The sequence below is a fragment of the Oncorhynchus tshawytscha genome, unplaced genomic scaffold (assembly GCF_018296145.1).
Source record: "Oncorhynchus tshawytscha isolate Ot180627B unplaced genomic scaffold, Otsh_v2.0 Un_scaffold_3672_pilon_pilon, whole genome shotgun sequence".
Lineage (NCBI taxonomy): Eukaryota > Metazoa > Chordata > Actinopteri > Salmoniformes > Salmonidae > Oncorhynchus > Oncorhynchus tshawytscha.
Window position 1 is genome coordinate 248,850 of NW_024609769.1, and position 21,323 is coordinate 270,172.

Consider the following 21,323-nt stretch of genomic DNA (forward strand, 5'->3'; position numbering starts at 1 on the left):
ATAACATAGTACTAGGCTGTACACTATCGTATAACATAGTACTAGGGCTGTACATCCTATAACATAGTACTAGGGGTACTGTACATCCTATAACATAGTACTAGGGCTGTACATCGTATAACATAGTACTAGGGCTGTACATCGTATAACATAGTACTAGGGCTGTACATCGTATAACATAGTACTAGGGCTGTACATCGTATAACATAGTACTAGGGCTGTACATCGTATAACATAGTACTAGGGCTGTACATCGTATAACATAGTACTAGGGCTGTACATCCTATAACATAGTACTAGGGCTGTACATCGTATAACATAGTACTAGGGCTGTACATCGTATAACATAGTACTAGGGCTGTACATCGTATAACATAGTACTAGGGCTGTACGTCGTATAACATAGTACTAGGGCTGTACGTCGTATAACATAGTACTAGGGCTGTACGTCGTATAACATAATACTAGGGATGTAAATCCTATAATATAATACAAGGCCATTAGGAAAAAGTGATTTCCTTTCAAGGAAGCTGCCTTCTTATAATACCAGGATGGATGTGTTTAATCTTCTGAAGAACCTTGGATAACCACAGCTGTTTCATCACTGTGAACGGGATTAGGATCCTCCATCCAACTTTCACCACAGTGCTGGATTTATACTTTCTCTTCTCTTGAAGTAAAACAACCACAAGGTAATCCCCAATTTCCCCCCCAACGTTTTCCTTGTAAGGTCATAACAATTAACCCACAGTTCTCATTATGATTCTGTTTAAATGCTCTAAAGTCTAAGTAGTATTGGAGCTTCTGTATAAATCTTTGTAAAAGCTAAATTGCCAATAACTACGTAAGGGGTGCATTAAAAGGTTATAATGATGATTTCTGTTCCCTCTTTCTATAAAATGTCATCATTCTGCTATTGCTAGCACACGTTCATCTATTGCATGTACATGTACATGAGTCTTCAAGAAGTGGCTTTGCTTCTCTACTTCATTTGAGCTGTACAGTAATTCAGTTCCACATTTATCCCCCTGTTTAACGCTCAGTCAAGGTAATACTGTAAAACCTGAATGAGTCGGCTGTCGGTTAAAAGTCATTCTTAGAAGTGGACTTCCAATGAAGCATCAGTGAATTTTATGCATGTATTGAGGTGAAGAGCTTCTGTAACTTAGTGCCACGGTCTAGTAAAAATCATATTATGGATGGATGGATGGAGGAAAATAAAATGATATCCTTGATGAAAGAGGCTATGAAATGTGTTTGATATCCAGTGGTATTCTAAGGTTTTCTTCCCGAGGAGTAATGACAACACATAAACTCAGGAGGATGCCCACAAAATCCCTTAAAGCATTAAAAACATACTACATTAATAGGGCTTATGGTCTCTAAATGTCTCTATTTCTCCATTCATATTATGCTGCTCGCCTTTCGCAATAGAAAATAAGTATTCAGACCCCTTCACTTTTTCCACATTTTCAATCCTTAAAAGGATAACAATTTTAAAATGTACACACAAATACCCCATAATGACAACGCGAAAACAGGTTTTTAGAAATGTTTGCACATTTACTACAACTAATCAACAGAAATACCTTATTTACATAAGTATTCAGACCCTTTGCTATGAGACTCGAAATTGAGCTCAGATTCATCCTGTTTCCATTGATCATCCTTGAGATGTTTTACAACTTGATTGGTGTCCGACTGTGGTAAATTCAATAGATTGGACATGATTTGGAAAGGCACACACCTGTCTATATAAGGTCCCACAGTTGACAGCGCATGTCAGAGCAAAAACCAAGCCATGAGGTCAAAGGAATTGTCCGTAGAGCTCTGAGACAGGTTTGTGTCGAGGCACAGATCTGGGGGAAGTACTGAGTAAAGGGTCTGAACACTTATGTAATTGATAGTTCATATTTTTTTAAACATTTGCAAACATTTCTAAAAAACCTGCTTTTTTTGTCATTATGGGGTATTGTGTGTGTAGATTGATGAAAAAAACAATTGAATCCATTGTAGAATAAGGCTGTAACGTGACACAGCAAGGGAAGAAGTGAAGGGGTCTGAATACTTTCTGAACACACTGTATAGGTCAAAGCAACAGCCAGAGTTCTCTTTCAGATGCTAACAACGGACTTCAAAGATTCTTAAATGTTTAGCCACCACTGCCAACACGTTGTCAGACAGTCAACATGGTCAGAGGTAGTGTTGTTTTTTAGCAGAATCACATTAGTGGAAACGAAGGGTGTTCTCAGGGCAGGCCTGGTTGTAGCTAGATATGTTCCAGTCACGTTTTTGTTTGTTTTTAATGCGTTTTAGCTAACCCTATCCCAAACCCTGTTCCTAACCTGAACCTCATTCTCCTAACCTGTTACGAAAAGTCCCTTCTGCTAGTGAAAACTGGCAGACCTGCCACGAGAACAGCGTGGGTTCTGAGTAACGCGATACTTGTGAAGGGCTCGTTAGCAACCTTCACCACCGAATCTAGCTTTGCTTTCAATGTCTAATTTTGTAGATGGTGAAAACCATTGTCACCACTGTCAATACATGATCACACACCAAACATTCAGCTAGTTAGAAATAAGCCCAATTATGCACATTGGAGCACTAACATATATTAATCAGCCTGTTGAAGAGTGTCATAATTATCTCTAATGGATTCAACAGAGGAGAACGTTCATGTTGTCACTTAGAGGGGGACGTGTGTGTGTGTGTGTGTGTGTGTGTGTGTGTGTGTGTGTGTGTGTGTGTGTGTGTGTGTGTGTGTGTGTGTGTGTGTGTGTGTGTGTGTGTGTGTGTGTGTGTGTGTGTGTGTGACAGACAGTCAGAGGGGAAGAAAGAAGGAGACAGGACAATGTTTCAGGACAATGCCACAGGACAATGTTTCAGTTCACACAGGGAGTGGATGTAGAGTTACAGGCACCAGGGTAACCTTTAACCCTGTGATTCTGCTGCAGATTGGGGTTTAATGCTCTGCTGAGCGTTGGACCTAAGCCTCATATCAAATCAAATCAAATCAAATGTATTTATATAGCCCTTCGTACATCAGCTGATATCTCAAAGTGCTGTACAGAAACCCAGCCTAAAACCCCAAACAGCAAGCAATGCAGGTGTAGAAGCACGGTGGCTAGGAAAAACTCCCTAGAAAGGCCAAAACCTAGGAAGAAACCTAGAGAGGAACCAGGCTATGTGGGTGGCCAGTCCTCTTCTGGCTGTGCCGGGTGGAGATTATAACAGAACATGGCCAAGATGTTCAAATGTTCATAAATTACCAGCATGGTCGTATAATAATAAAGCAGAACAGTTGAATGAAACTGGAGCAGCAGCACGGTCAGATGGACTGGGGACAGCAAGGAGTCATCATGTCAGGTAGTCCTGGGGCATGGTCCTAGGGCTCAGGTCCTCCGAGAGAGAGAAAAAAAGAGAGAATTAGAGAGAGCATATGTGGGGTGGCCAGTCCTCTTCTGGCTGTGCCAGGTGGAGATTATAACAGAACATGGCCAAGATGTTCAAATGTTCATAAATTATCAGCATGTTCGAATAATAAGAAGGCAGAACAGTTGAAACTGGAGCAGCAGCACGGCCAGGTGGACTGGGGACAGCAAGGAGTCATCATGTCAGGTAATCCTGGGGCATGGTCCTAGGGCTATCAGCCCTGGGGAAGAGTCCACTTGTTCTAAAGAGAATGCAAACATCCCTATAGGCTCCTTATATTACAAACTATATCTTGAAGCCAGTTCCACTGCTAACCCTAATCAGGGACTGATTGAGATCTGGGACACCAGGCGGGTGCTATTAATGATCAGGCAGAACATAATAGCTATAGGCTATTATCTATCCCCAACATCAGTTATACACACCTGCAGTTCGTGCAGTACACAATACATGGTGTTACTGGGGTGACTCTGCTTTGTCTAAAGGGATGTTGAACATTCCTATACCAGTAGACTATAGGGTTCTATCTCCTGATTCACTGATTATGCTGTAGATTCCATATGCTACTGTCTATCTCCTACATCACTAATTATCCTATAGATTCCATATGCTACTGTCTATCTCCTACATCACTGATGATCCTATAGATTCCAAATGCTACTGTCTATCTCCTACATCACTGATGATCCTATAGATTCCATATGCTACTGTCTATCTCCTACATCACTGATGATCCTATAGATTCCATATGCTACTGTCTATCTCCTACATCACTGATTATCCTATAGATTCCATAGGCTACTGTCTATCTCCTACATCACTAATTATCCTATAGATTCCATATGCTACTGTCTATCTCCTACATCACTGATTATCCTATAGATTCCATATGCTACTGTCTATCTCCTACATCACTGATTATCCTATAGATTCCATAGGCTACTGTCTATCTCCTACATCACTGATGATCCTATAGATTCCATATGCTACTGTCTATCTCCTACATTATTGATTATTCTATAGATTCCATAGGCTACTGTCTATCTCCTACATCACTGATGATCCTATAGATTCCATATGCTACTGTCTATCTCCTACATCACTGATGATCCTATAGATTCCATATGCTACTGTCTGTCTCCTACATCACTGATGATCCTATAGATTCCATATGCTACTGTCTATCTCCTACATCACTGATGATCCTATAGATTCCATATGCTACTGTCTATCTCCTACATCACTGATTATCCTATAGATTCCATATGCTACTGTCTATCTCCTACATCACTGATTATCCTATAGATTCCATAGGCTACTGTCTATCTCCTACATCACTGATGATCCTATAGATTCCATATGCTACTGTCTATCTCCTACATCATTGATTATTCTATAGATTCCATAGGCTACTGTCTATCTCCTACATCACTGATGATCCTATAGATTCCATATGCTACTGTCTATCTCCTACATCACTGATGATCCTATAGATTCCATATGCTACTGTCTGTCTCCTACATCACTGATGATACTATAGATTCCATATGCTACTGTCTATCTCCTACATCACTGATTATCCTATAGATTCCATATGCTACTGTCTGTCTCCTACATCACTGATGATCCTATAGATTCCATATGCTACTGTCTGTCTCCTACATCACTGATGATCCTATAGATTCCATATGCTACTGTCTGTCTCCTACATCACTGATTATCCTATAGATTCCATAGGCTACTGTCTATCTCCTACATCACTAATGATCCTATAGATTCCATATGCTACATGTCTAGTAACAACATCAGTTATCCTATAGATTCCATATGCTACTGTCTATCTCCTACATCACTGATTATACTATAGATTCCATAGGCTACTGTCTATTTACATCACTGATGATCCTATAGATTCCATATGCTACTGTCTATCTCCAACATCATTGATTATCTATAGATTCCATAGGCTAAAATCTCCTACATCACTGATGATCCTATAGATTCCATATGCTACTTATCTCCTACATCACTGATTATCCTATAGATTCCATATGCTACTGTCTGTCTCCTACATCACTGATGATCCTATAGATTCCATATGCTACTGTCTATTTACATCACTGATTATCCTATAGATTCCATATGCTACTGTCTTCTTACATCACTGATTATGCTATAGATTCCATATGCTACTGTCTATCTACATCACTGATTATCTATAGATTCCATATGCTACTGTCTAATACAACATCACTGATTATCCTATAGATTCCATATGCTACTGATCTATCTCCTACATCACTGATTATCCTATAGATTCCATATGCTACTGAAAGTCTCCTACATCACTGATTATCTATAGATTCCATATGCTACTCTGTCTCCTACATCACTGATTATCCTATAGATTCCATATGCTACTGATCTATCTTACATCACTGATTATCCTATAGATTCCATAGGCTACTGTCTATCTCTACATCACTGATGATCCTATAAGAAAGTCAACAGATTCCATATGCTACTGTCTATCTCCTACATCACTGATTATCCTATAGATTCCATATGCTACTGTCTGTCTCCTACATCACTGATGATCCTATAGATTCCATAGGCTACTGTCTATCTCCTACATCACTGATTATCCTATAGATTCCATATGCTACTGTCTGTCTCCTACATCACTGATGATCCTATAGATTCCATAGGCTACTGTATCTCCAACATCACTAGTAGGCCACATGGACATGTCCTTAAAGTAACTGTCCAGTGTTTCCAGATTTCTATGAACTATTACCTATAATTAATTACAAAATGAGTGAACTACTTTTCCTTATTTAGTATGTTAAAAAGCATATTTCCTGTGTTGCAATGGTGTGGGCGTACCCCAACAACAACATGGTGTGGATCTATATACCATTCAATAAAATAAAATAAAAAGACAAGTAAACAGCTGATTGGCCAGCTCAGACAGTTTGACGTCTCTGCCAAAAACATGACGTGATCTTCTCTGAGGAAATGGCAGCCAGCATTTTTAAATGGTCTGTTTGAGATAATAGTTTGAGGGATTTTTGAACTATTTTCTTCTTCACTTTTTTTGCTTTGTCCACTAATACGAGTCAACAACATAGTGATCTTTTAGAGGTAGACTCAGCAATACAACATACATACAGAAAGTCAACAGCATAGTGATCTTTTAGAGGTAGACTCAGCAATACAACATACATACAGAAAGTCAACAACATAGTGATCTTTTAGAGGTAGACTCAGCAATACAACATACATACAGAAAGTCAACAGCATAGTGATCTTTTAGAGGTAGACTCAGCAATACAACATACATACAGAAAGTCAACAACATAATGATCTTTTAGAGGTAGACTCAGCAATACAACATACATACAGAAAGTCAACAACATAGTGATCTTTTAGAGGTAGACTCAGCAATACAACATACATACAGAAAGTCAACAGCATAGTGATCTTTTAGAGGTAGACTCAGCAATACAACATACATACAGAAAGTCAACAACATACAGTGATCTTTTAGAGGTAGACTCAGCAATACAACATACATACAGAAAGTCAACAGCATAGTGATCTTTTAGAGGTAGACTCAGCAATACAACATACATACAGAAAGTCAACAACATAGTGATCTTTTAGAGGTAGACTCAGCAATACAACATACATACAGAAAGTCAACACATAGTGATCTTTTAGAGGTAGACTCAGCAATACAACATACATACAGAAAGTCAACAACATAGTGATCTTTTAGAGGTAGACTCAGCAATACAACATACATACAGAAAGTCAACAGCATAGTGATCTTTTAGAGGTAGACTCAGCAATACAACATACATACAGAAAGTCAACAGCATAGTGATCTTTACAGAAAGGTAGACTCAGCAATACAACATACATACAGAAAGTCAACAGCATAGTGATCTTTTAGAGGTAGACTCAGCAATACAACATACATACAGAAAGTCAACAACATAATGATCTTTTAGAGGTAGACTCAGCAATACAACATACATACAGAAAGTCAACAGCATAGTGATCTTTTAGAGGTAGACTCAGCAATACAACATACATACAGAAAGTCAACAACATAGTGATCTTTTAGAGGTAGACTCAGCAATACAACATACATACAGAAAGTCAACAACATAGTGATCTTTTAGAGGTAGACTCAGCAATACAACATACATACAGAAAGTCAACAGCATAGTGATCTTTTAGAGGTAGACTCAGCAATACAACATACATACAGAAAGTCAACAGCATAGTGATCTTTTAGAGGTAGACTCAGCAATACAACATACATACAGAAAGTAAACAGTATAGTGGGCCACTTTCTGCAACCACCAAGAAAGCGCATGGCTCAACTACTTGTCTGTTTTGGCGCCCTGGTTACCAGGCTGCGAAGAGGGAACCCGTGAACATGTGCAGATACTGTGTGTGACCGTGTGAGAGCGAAGTCTTGGATATCACTCATCTCAATATCTGCCGTGCTGCTCGTGGCAACGTCAGTCTACCTTTTAAAATGAGATTTTCACTGGACAGTTACTTTAAAGCTACAGTCCTCAATTGAAACAATAACAAGCGCTCCACCCCGTTTCTATTTTGGTAAGCAACTGAGGGATGGGCCTGGATAATAAAACATTTGGTAAGCAACTGAGGGATGGGCCTGGATAATAAAACATTTGGTAAGCAACTGAGGGATGGGCCTGGATAATAAAACATTTGAAACATGTATTTAACCATTATATAACTTTACAAGTAGGTTAAGAACACATTCTTACTTACAATGGCTGCCTACCTGGGAACAGTGGGTTAAGAACACATTCTTACTTACAATGGCTGCCTACCTGGGAACAGTGGGTTAACTGCCTTCTTCAGGGGCAGAACAACAGATTTGTACGTTGTCAGCTCAGGGATTCGATCCACCAACCTTTCGGTTACTAGCCCCTCTAACCACCGCCCCAGAAAAGTAACCATTCAAATTTGTAGACAGAACTATGGATGCAAGGAACTGATCATCCATGATATCAAAATGATAGTTTTAAATATGTTTTGACACTATTCAGTGTTTGTTTACATTTACTTTGTTTAAACATTTAACATGCTTATATTTTGGGTTTTGAAGGGGTATGACAGCTGAACTAAGCTCATGAGGCATTTATAAGTTAAATTCTTCAAAATTCTATGGGTGTATACAGTATGATTAATTTATGAGTTCTGTTCTTCTAGAATCTATGGATATATACAATATCATTAATTTATAAGTACAAAAATGGATGTAGCAATTACAGATTTTAGCTTGGACACATTCTAGAAATGTCAAAAACATACATTATTTGGATATTTTCTCCAAAAGTTATTATAACCATTATGGCCCAGGGCATGTCCTTATACTAATGTAGGCTGCAGTCAGTGGCCGTCAGTGTCTTATTCACACATTAGCCAGAGGATTTAGGAGGTCCAGCAGTTCACTGAGCTAAGCTAGTGTCCCATCCTGCTTCCCTTACAGCTGTCCCGAGCCTGTTGTATTTAACACAGCGCTCCAACAGCTGCGGAGAGAGGTGGATTGTATTACCCGATAATTGGCAAGCTACAAGTCCCAGATCCACAGTAACCCTGTTTCACTGTGTTGGGGCCTTGTTCTGCTAGCTGCTTCAACATGGTCTCATTAGAAGATGTAAAAAAGTGGCATTTAACCATTGTAGTTCTATGTCAATCAAATAAACGTTGATTTATTTTACATAATTTTAACACATTCTCATTTACAGCAAAGACCTGGGGAATAGTTACAAGGGAGAGGAGGGAGGATGAATGAGCCAATTGGAAGCTGGGGATGATTAGGTGGCCAGATTGGGAATTTAGCCAGGACACCAGAGTTAACACTCCTACTCTTACGTGCCATGGGATATTTAGTGACCACAGAGAGTCAGGACACCCGTTTAACATCCCATCAGAAAGACAGAAACCTACACAGGGCAATGTCCCTAATCACTGCCCTGGGACATTTTATTTTATTTTTTAGACCAGAGTGCCTCCTACTGGCCCTCCAACACCACATCCAGCAGCATCTGGTCTCCCATCCAGGGACTGACCCTGCTTCAGAGGCAAACAGCAGTGGGATACAGGGTGGAATGCTGTATCATTATGACAATTAGTCCAATTAAGGAACTATTGCTACAAACTCAGCTTAGTCAAGGCCTATTCATGTTGTCCCAATCACACCACCAATCCTTGGCTGCATCATTCAGGAAAATATTATAGCCATGTCTGTGACGTGTTCAGGGAACTTTTAGAAACAATTTTAACCAAACTTACTTGCCATAGACGTGGGAGAGACAAGCTGCTACAAAAAGAACAGGCACTGACTGTACAGCCAATTAGAGACCAGCCACTGACTGTGCAGCCAATAAGACAAGCAGTCACTAACTAAATGACCAATAAGGGATCAGCAGCTACTGACTGTATCATGTTTCCCTTTACAGGCAGAGACCAGGAAAGATGGGTTCCCTGGAAACTCAAGCCAGAAGGTACAGTATGTTACCGTGGAAATATTTTATATTTATACAATATACTGTATATGAGATATTTCACAACTTACATATGTGTTTGAACATGATAAACTATTTAAACACAACAGAGAGTCAGAGAATGCCCTGTCAGCTGGGTCTGTACATGGTCTAGCACCTTCAGTTCACCAGGACCACTCTAAAGCATCATCACCCTCTAAACCCTCCTCTAGAGCCCTTAGAAGTTGAAGTTGAAGAATACACACACACACACCACAACACACCACACCACACACACCACACACACACACAGGGACATATTTGCCTATGAAACTCGATCCAGTCTACTGACATAACACTTAAAAGGCGCAACCCACCCAAACATTTTCCTATACTTGATAAGGTTTGAGAATTGGCTAAAGCTGGTCTACGTTACTCAACACTGCACATGACATGCAAAGTCTATATCAAGTGTCATAACATTCATATTGAGATTGATGGTGGTGTGACTTGGCCTACTCTGCCTGTGTGGGTCGTGTGGTTTCCATCCGAACTGTATTAGCTACCGCAGAGGACTGTTTTACTGTTTTAGAGATGTCTTAAGGCCTTCCCTTTTACTGTGTGTGTGTGTGTGTGTGTGTGCGCTTTCGTGTGTGTGCGTGTGTGTTCTATTTCTCCCTCAGGGTGACCAGGGTGTTTCTGGCTCACCAGGTCTGGATGGTATTCCTGGACAGAAGGTGAGTCAGACTGTTGGTTAGTTCGGACTGTCCATGATCTGTAAGATATAAGGTTTCTGTTTTAAACCACTAAACTGTTATTCTCCCACTACTTATAATCTGTGAGAGGGTTTTCTATGTCCTGGAGTGCTGTTGGACTAAGGTTCAACTAAAGTAGCATAATACTATCCCCTTCATCAGCTATCATGATAATACCATCCTCTTCATCAGCTATCATGATAATACCATCCCCTTCATCAGCTATCATGATAATACCATCCCCTTCATCAGCTATCATGATAATACTATCCCCTTCATCAGCTATCATGATAATACCATCCCCTTCATCAGCTATCATGATAATACATCCCCTTCATCAGCTATCATGATAATACTATCCCCTTCATCAGCTATCATGATAATACCATCCCCTTCATCAGCTATCATGATAATACATCCCCTTCATCAGCTATCATGATAATACCATCCCCTTCATCAGCTATCATGATAATAACATCCCCTTCATCAGCTATCATGATAATACCATCCCCTTCATCAGCTATCATGATAATATCCCCTTCATCCCCTTCATCAGCTATCATGATAATAACATCCCCTTCATCAGCTATCATGATAATAACATCCCCTTCATCAGCTATCATGATAATACCATCCCCTTCATCAGCTATCATGATAATCATCAGCATCATGATAATACTATCCCTTCATCAGCTATCATGATAATACCATCCCCTTCATCAGCTATCATGATAATAACATCCCCCTTCATCAGCTATGATAATACATCCCCTTCATCAGCTATCATGATAATACCATCCCCTTCATCAGCTATCATGATAATACATCATCCCCTTCATCAGCTATCATGATAATACTATCTCCTTCATCAGCCCCTTCATCAGCTATCATGATAATACTATCCCCTTCATCAGCTATCATGATAATACTATCCCCTTCATCAGCTATCATGATAATACCATCCCCTTCATCAGCTATCATGATAATACTATCCCCTTCATCAGCTATCATGATAATACCATCCCCTTCATCAGCTATCATGATAATCAGCTATCATGATAATACTATCCCTTCATCAGCTATCATGATAATATCATGATAATACCCCTTCATCAGCTATCATGATAATACTATCCCCTTCATCAGCTATCATGATAATACTATCCCCTTCATCAGCTATCATGATAATACTATCCCCTTCATCAGCTATCATGATAATACTATCCCCTTCATCAGCTATCATGATAATATAATCCCCTTCATCAGCTATCATGATAATACTATCCCCTTCATCAGCTATCATGATAATACTATCTCCTTCATCAGCTATCATGATAATACTATCTCCTTCATCAGACTATTCCCTTCATCAGCTATCATGATAATACTATCCCCTTCATCAGCTATCATGATAATACTATCTCCTTCATCAGCTATTATGATAAAATAATCTAATTCATCACCTGTTACTGGTGATGGTGGTGGTTATGGTAGGGGTGATTGTGGTTATGGTGGGGGTGGTGGTGTTGGTGGGGATGGTGGTGGTTATGGTGGTGGTGATGGTGGTGGTGATGGTGGTGGTTATGGTGGTGGTTATGGTGGGGGTGTTAGTGGTGGTGGTGGTGGGGGTGATGGTGGGGGTTACGGTGGTGATTACTGTGGTGGTTATGGTGGGGGTGGTGGTGGTGATTATGATGGGGGTGATGGTGGTGATAGTGGTGGTGACTCGCTCCTTCTCTCCCCATTGTGTTTCTGTAGTGCAGGGCTCTCCAACCCTCTTCTGTAGGTTCTCTCTCTAACCCCAGTTGTAACTAACTGGATTCAGCATATCAACCAGCTAATTATTAGAATCTGGTCCACTAAACCTCAAGAAGGGTAGCTCTCCAGGAACAGGGTTGGAGTGAACCTACAGGAGGGTAGCTCTACGGGAACAGGGTTGGAGTGAACCTACAGGATGGTAGCTCTACAGGAACAGGGTTGGACTGAAAACATACAGGAGGGTAGCTCTCCAGGAACAGGGTTGGAGTGAAAACCTACAGGATGGTAGCTCTCCAGGAACAGGGTTGGAGTGAAAACCTACAGGAACAGAGCTCTCCAGGAACAGGGTTGGACTGAAAACCTACAGGAGCGTAGCTCTCCAGGAACAGGATTTACACCCAGGACACAAAGGGATTTACACATAGAGCCATAGTCCCTTAGGAGGGAAATAGGACTTATTGTATATCCTCTCCTCATGTATTTACAGTATTGTATGCCCTCTGATTCAATGTCTCATGTACCCTCTCAGAACTGCTTCAATACAGGGTCAGAGGAGATTAACAAATCATTCGCTTTTTCATCTTGTAAACACAAGTGAATATCATGCACTTACCCAGAGAAATATTTCTGTGTATGTAAATATGCATTAGTCATAGAGTTGTGGCTATTCCTTATGCATTAGATAGGGGACAGTATGGAATATGTACTGTACATGTATATACAGTAAGGTGTGTGGGAAATAGTCCTGCTCTTATTCTTTATAACCTGAAGTGATGTGTAATTCCGTTGTGAAGTTGACTCAAGGCGCTAAACATTGTTGACGTGTGAACGATGGCCCATTCAGAGCTGCACTGAACCCTACAGCACAGACCTCAGTGAAACTACCAAGACATTTCTCCTCGTGAACGAGTAGACCTTCAATGTTTGTTATTTAGCATTTCAAGTTTCACCCTTGTCATTTCAGGGGGAGGCAGGATCAAACGGGTCTAAGGGGATCGATGGAGCAATGGTAAGTACACACACACATGGAAACGTACACACACACACACACACACACACACACACACACACACACACACACACACACACACACACACACACACACACACACATTCACACACACACACACACACACACACACACACACACACACATTACATAATGGTAAATGTCTCTGGTTTCACTCTCTGTCATGTATAAACACCAGTTCATCCAAACGTGTAACGTCTCACTGTAGTGGATATACAGATATTCACATTCCCAGCATGCAGAGTCCCACTGTAGTGGATATACTGATATTCACATTCCCAGCATGCAGAGTCCCACTGTAGTGGATATACTGATATTCACATTCCCAGCATGCAGAGTCCCACTGCATTGGATACATGGTTATTAATATGTAGCATAGGTCTTCTGTTGTAATATATATTTGATTTTAAAGGATTTTCTAGCACAGGTTTTCTAATACATCTCTGAAGGATCTACATTCTTTCGTAGCCCAAGGCCTTTTCCCCTGTAATCTCAAGACGAACACAATAGCTATTCATATTTTACATGCAACCATGACAGTACATGCACAGTGTGTTCTATGATTATCTGGTGATAATGTCGAATGTGGATTGATCTGAACTCTAATAACTTGGTCTCATGTGAAGGACGTGTCTGGAATGTATATATCACAGCTCTTACCTCGTCTCTGAACTCTAATAACTTGGTCTCATATGAAGGACGTGTCTGGAATGTATATATCACAGCTCTTACCTCGTCTCTGCACCTACAGTAAAACAGCATGCAAGGTTTCAGGGAAATTCACCTATAGGCTGCAGGCAGCATGAGTATCACATGGCGGTGTGTGAAACTCCCTCCTCAGCCTGAACTGTCCCCACCTGCGTCAGCAAATAACTCGCTTTTTCGTTTGGCACCGACTGGTAAGTTGGTTCAGGAGGGCGGTCACATGTGCTAGCAAGGCAGAGGTTCTGGGTTCGAGCATCAGTGTGGAGCCGAATCAGGAGGAAGTGGTACTCTCTAAGCAAGCAGCGTGTCGTCCTTTAGAAATGCATTGATGCAAGGGTTCAGGGAAATACTCAGGAATGCTACATTATGTTGGGCTGGTCTCAGAGGAGTGAGCTACAGCACAAACAGATCTGGGACCAGAATAAAATTGTGTAGCATTTGCATAATTTGTTCTTTCATAATGGTGGTGTGGCTTTATGGGCCAAAGGCTAGATGTGTTTAGAATAAATATCCTGAAAAGACTTCAGTAGACTATGAAATTACAGGAAAACAAAGCTATGCTTTCAGGGAAATGGTCTGTATTTTGTGGCTTTTGCATAATTAGTTCCTTCGTAATGGCGGTGTGGCTCCGCTAAGTATTGGGCTGAGCAGATGGACAGTTTAAAATGGCATAATGAAAGCGCCTCTTTTCATCACCATATCCTCTCTGATTAGGCCAATGGACTGAGGGAGAAATCTGTCCCTCTGGCACAGTGTACAATACACTGACTGGCCTGCTCAATACAACATACAGGGACTGGGCTAACTGCTCAATACAACATACAGGGACTGGGCTGCCTGCTCAGTACAACATACAGGGACTGGGCTGCCTGCTCAATACAACATACAGGGACTGGGCTGCCTGCTCAATACAACATACAGGGACTGGGCTGCCTGCTCAGTACAACATACAGGGACTGGGCTGCCTGCTCAATACAACATACAGGGACTGGGCTGCCTGCTCAATACAACATACAGGGACTGGGCTGCCTGCTCAATACAACATACAGGGACTGGGCTGCCTGCTCAATACAACATACAGGGACTGGGCTGCCTGCTCAATACAACATACAGGGACTGGGCTGCCTGCTCAATACAACATACAGGGACTGGGCTGCCTGCTCAATACAACATACAGGGACTGGGCTGCCTGCTCAATACAACATACAGGGACTGGGCTGCCTGCTCAATACAACATACAGGGACTGGGCTGCCTGCTCAATACAACAGACAGGGACTGGGCTGCCTGCTCAATACAACAGACAGGGACTGGGCTGCCTGCTCAATACAACATACAGAGACTGAGCTGCCTGCTCAGTACGACATTCAGGGACTGGGAGCCTGCTCAGTTTGACATTCAGGGACTGGGCTGCCTGCTCAGTACAACATACAGGGACTGGGCTGCCTGCTCAGTACGACATACAGGGACTGGGCTGCCTGCTCAGTACGACATACAGGGACTGGGCTGCCTGCTCAGTACGACATACAGGGACTGGGCTGCCTGCTCAGTACGACATACAGGGACTGGGCTGCCTACTCAGTTCAACATACAGGGACTGGGCTGCCTGCTCAGTTCAACATACAGGGACACTATACTAAACAGTCACTGTTAAGGCTGTTGAGATTACACTGAGATAACCAGTTCTGTGGATAATATCCAATGGGTCGAATGAACAAGTTGTTGAATAAACAACTTTAAAAGGCTTTATAGAGCACTCATAGGGTCTTCATAAGGTCCTCATACTGTAGCTACTTTGTAAACATCTGGATGTTTACAGAGTGCCTCACTGTGTAGCAGAACTGGCATAGGATGCTAGGTGACGTACTCTAGAGGAGAATGTCACAGCTTATATAGGCTTCTTAGTGCATTCATTATGAAGCATGACATACTGTAGAGGGGATACCTCGGGGGAACTTAGTTCCTGACCTTCAGGACATCTAGTTGGTCACACAGACTGGGTTGGTTCCTCTGTGGGATGACCTCAACACAACAGCTCATTGGTCACACAGACTGGGTTGGTTCCTCTGTGGGATGACCTCAACACAACAGCTCATTGGTCACACAGACTGGGTTGGTTCATCTGTGGGATGACCTCAACACAACAGCTCATTGGTCACGCAGACTGGGTTGGTTCCTCTGTGGGATGACCTCAACACAACAGCTCATTGGTCACGCAGACTGGGTTGGTTCCTCTGTGGGATGACCTCAACACAATAGCTCATTGGTCACACAGACTGGGTTGGTTCATCTGTGGGATGACCTCAACACAACAGCTCATTGGTCACACAGACTGGGTTGGTTCATCTGTGGGATGACCTCAACACAACAGCTCATTGGTCACGCAGACTGGGTTGGTTCCGCTGTTAAAACTGAGCAGGATGTGACAGAGTAGGTTTACTGAGCTCTAAACTAATAGGGTTGGTTTCCCAGACACAGACACAACCTAGTCCTCATAGGGTTGGTTTCCCAGACAGACACAGCCTAGTCCTCATAGGGTTGGTTTCCTAGACAGACACAGCCTAGTCCTCATAGGGTTGGTGTCCCAGACACAGACACAGCCTAGTCCTCATAGGGTTGGTTTCCCAGACACAGCCTAGTCCTCATAGGGTTGGTTTCACAGACACAGACACAGCCTAGTCCTCATAGGGTTGGTTTCCCAGACACAGCCTAGTCCTCATAGGGTTGGTTTCCCAGACACAGACACGGACTAGTCCTCATACGGTTGGTTTCCCAGACACAGACACAGCCTAGTCCTCATAGGGTTGGTTTCCCAGACAGACACAGCCTAGTCCTCATAGGGTTGGTTTCCCAGTCACAGCCTGGTCCTCATAGGGTTGGTTTCCCAGACACAGCCTAGTCCTCATAGGGTTGGTTTCCCAGACACAGCCTAGTCCTCATAGGGTTGGTTTCCCAGACACAGCCTAGTCCTCATAGGGTTGGTTTCCCAGACACAGCCTAGTCCTCATAGGGGGATTCCCAGACACAGATTCCTCAGACACAGACACAACCTAGTCCTCATAGGGTTGGTTTCCCAGACACAGACACAGCCTAGTCCTCATAGGGTTGGTTTCCCAGATACAAACACAGCCTAGTCCTCATAGGGTTGGTTTCCCAGACACAGCCTAGTCCTCATAGGGTTGGTTTCCCAGACACAGACACAGCCTAGTCCTCATAGGGTTGGTTTCCCAGATACAGAAACAGCCTAGTCCTCATAGGGTTGGTTTCCCAGACACAGACACAGCCTAGTCCTCATAGGGTTGGTTTCCCAGACACAGACACAGCCTAGTCCTCATAGGGTTGGTTTCCCAGACACAGACACAGCCTAGTCCTCATAGGGTTGGTTTCCCAGACACAGACACAGCCTAGTTCTCATAGGGTTGGTTTCCCAGATACAGCCAGAGGGTTGGTTTCACAGACACGGACACAGCCTAGTCCTCATAGGGTTGGTTTCCCAGACACAGACACAGCCTAGTCCTCATAGGGTTGGTTTCCCAGACACAGACACAGCCTAGTACTCATAGGGTTGGTTTCCCAGACACAGACACAGCCTAGTCCTCATAGGGTTGGTCCCAGACACAGCCAGACACAGACACAGCCTAGTCCTCATAGGGTTGGTTTCCCAGACACAGACACAGCCTAGTCCTCATAGGGTTGGTTTCCCAGACACAGACACAGCCTAGTCCTCATAGGGTTGGTTTCCCAGACACAGACACAGCCTAGTCCTCATAGGGTTGGTTTCCCAGACACAGACACAGCCTAGTCCTCATAGGGTTGGTTTCCCAGACACAGACACAGCCTAGTCCTCATAGGGTTGGTTTCCCAGACACAGACACAGCCTAGTCCTCATAGGGTTGGTTTCCCAGACACAGACACAGCCTAGTCCTCATAGGGTTGGTTTCCCAGACACAGACACAGCCTAGTCCTCGTGAAGATTCTCCATTGAGCATGTTCTTTAGTCCAGGATTCGGCTTAATCTGTGTCCAGGAAACCTGCCTTTTAAACGGATCAGTCTGACCTTACTGGACTATTCTGGAATTACTGGACTGTCTCAAAGACGGAATAGATTCAATGTTTATTATGCAGAGTGGAAAACTAACGCTAACATCTTACTTAAAGCCTGCAGCTATAATGCTTTATGTCTTATCATGTGGCTCACAGTATGCTATTTCTCTCTTGGACATTTTCAACATTGTAATACATCATACCTGTATGCAATGGCAAGTGTTGCCCTGTTTATTCAACAGCTTGATAAGCGTTGTTGTTTCAATTGGCATATTATCAACATGTTTGTTTCAAGTAATAAAGTTTATTGTCCATATAAAGTTGTTGAGATTTTTATGAAACAGGTAGAAATGGAGCATTGTTACGATGCCTGTTTATTCAGCAACGATTGGATGTCACTTTCTACACTGAATGTATTTGAAACGGTTGTGACTGCCAAGAGAGAGCTTCATCATAACACTGCTGCCTGCTTCTTCCTGGTTTATGATATGATTTGGTTATGCAGCCGTGTGATAGTGTCTTCACTATCAACCTGGACGATGAACACACTCACACACACACACACACACACACACACACACACACACATCAACGATGAACACGCACACACACACACACACACACATCAACGATGAACACATAAATCTATTACAATCACGATGTGAAACAAGGGTGTGCACTGTCAGATAATTAGGTCCATCAGAAACACTTCATTATCACACACACACACACACACACACACACACACACACACACACACACACACACACACACACACACACACACACACACACACACACACACACACACACACACACACACACACACACACACACACACAGCCCTGGCCCCATAATTTATTTATCGTGTCGACATAGTCCTAATTTGTTTACTACCAGGACTCCACATTCAGACAGATATTTCATGGAAACAAATAAACAGGATAATTTCAGAATTTGTTTTAGCCTGTTGCCTTCGAGTGGGTTATTTAATATACTTGGGAGTGAAACAGAGAGCAGACGACTGGAAGATGTCAACGAGTTCTTGTCTGTTCTGTGAACTTTAGCACTGTTTAGTTGAATGTCTCTGTAGAGGACATATCACTTCGGTAAATAAACCGCTGAAGATGAGACCTTTGCTACAACATGAAGACAGACCGGTCATATCAGGTCTCATCTTTCAGGATAGGAATCAGGATTTAGATTTAGGGTTGGGTTTGGAGACATAAATTGTGTTTATAGATGAAGTTGACATTTTGTCATGATGCTTGTGACCAGTATCCCTTGTAAGAGGCCCTGGCAGTAAGAGCATCACTGATTGGATAAACCACCGTGGAACAGTCTCCTGAGGAGACTTCAGACCTGTCAAAACAACATGTTGGTACTGCACATCTGTACTTATAATGCATGGAAATGGTGTAGGACCTGAGTTTCAACTTGCTCTTTCCTCTGCAGGGTGAGAAGGGACCAGCTGGGGAGCCTGGTGCGGAGGGGAAACCTGGGATAAATGTAAGATACTGTTTTGAATCTCAGTCTGTTTATTCATCTGCATCATTCATTATTAACATTATAAACACAGTCAGTTGCCCTAAATAAATGTAAGGTCCTATCTTTGCTATTTTACTATCGTATGTTGTTTATTCGTTTGCATCGTTAATAATAAAAACAGTGGCCTAAATAAATGTGCAGGTTAATTTAGGTTGGAAGGGTGTTGGAAGGCGCTCAGCCAGGTTAATTTAGGTTGGAAGGCGCTCAGCCAGGTTAATTTAGGTTGGAAGGGTGTTGGAAGGTGCTCAGCCAGGTTAATTTAGGTTGGAAGGGTGTTGGAAGGTGCTCAGCCAGGTTAATTTAGGTTGGAAGGGGCTCAGCCAGGTTAATTTAGGTTGGAAGGGTGTTGGAAGGGCTCAGCCAGGTTAATTTAGGTTGGAAGGGTGTTGGAAGGGCTCAGCCAGGTTAATTTAGGTTGGAAGGTGCTCAGCCAGGTTAATTTAGGTTGGAAGGGTGTTGGAAGGTGCTCAGCCAGGTTAATTTAGGTTGGAAGGGTGTTGGAAGGTGCTCAGCCAGGTTAATTTAGGTTGGAAGGGTGTTGGAAGGTGCTCAGCCAGGTTAATTTAGGTTGGAAGGGTGTTGGAAGGCGCTCAGCCAGGTTAATTTAGGTTGGAAGGGTGTTGGAAGGTGCTCAGCCAGGTTAATTTAGGTTGGAAGGGTGTTGGAAGGCGCTCAGCCAGGTTAATTTAGGTTGGAAGGGTGTTGGAAGGCGCTCAGCCAGGTTAATTTAGTTTGGCCTATTTACTTGTTTTTAGAACATTCTCTTGCCTGTCCCCTCTGTTCCCTCCCCGTCCGTGCTAATATTAGGGTAAAGTTGTTATTTAAAGCTAGCATGCGATATTTAAGGGTAAAGGGGACACCTGAGAAGACAGAATGTCTTGTATGCATGACTGCCATTTGAGCGAGTATCGTTTTTCTGATACGAGAACTAACTACGGGGCCTGGCTCAGTGGAAGACTACAGCCATGTAACCGTGCCCTAAGCAATCCACGTTCCACATGTATATGTCCTCAGCTTGTACAGTCATAGACGTATCAGGTGACAGAGAAAGAACACGTCTGGTGGCTCCGTAAAGACGATGACTGCAGCTCTATATCATCCCATCTGTTGTTTTTATGTGTTGAAGTATTAAATATAACCTTTGCAATAAGGTACGCTTCCTCTGAGTGTTGCTCTACTGTAAAATCTGAGATTTACACTTACAGTCAGTGATATCAAGTGTCAATTAGGACGTTTCCCTCTAGACTTTCTCACAGCCTTTCGGTGTGGTTTCTGGAACTCAGTGGGTAGAGCATGGTGATTGTAATGTCAGGATTGTGGGTTTGATTCCCGAGTCTACATCTGAACACTAATGATCAGGTTGTTTTCCTATAGACGTTCACACAAGGATCAGCCTCACAACATAAGGTTATGGGTGATGTTCAGCTATGGAGGTGAATCGCTGAGCCAATGGAAACATTGTAAACAGCATTTTCTGCAGTAACCTCTGTGGTATTCGTTGGGCCTGGCCACTCTAGAT

At 42.4% G+C, this 21,323-nt stretch overlaps 1 protein-coding gene across 1 annotated transcript in view; it reads left to right on the forward strand.

Annotated features, from left to right (window-relative positions):
- LOC112239043 (collagen alpha-1(XIX) chain) overlaps positions 1 to 21,323 on the forward strand; it is a gene marked incomplete at its 3' end in the record, with an annotated part of 235,180 nt that overhangs the window by 49,439 nt on the left and 164,418 nt on the right. The window contains 4 exon segments of the mRNA XM_042317802.1: positions 9,945 to 9,989; positions 10,652 to 10,705; positions 13,446 to 13,490; positions 19,712 to 19,765. Coding sequence (XP_042173736.1) covers positions 9,945 to 9,989; positions 10,652 to 10,705; positions 13,446 to 13,490; positions 19,712 to 19,765 — 198 coding nt within the window.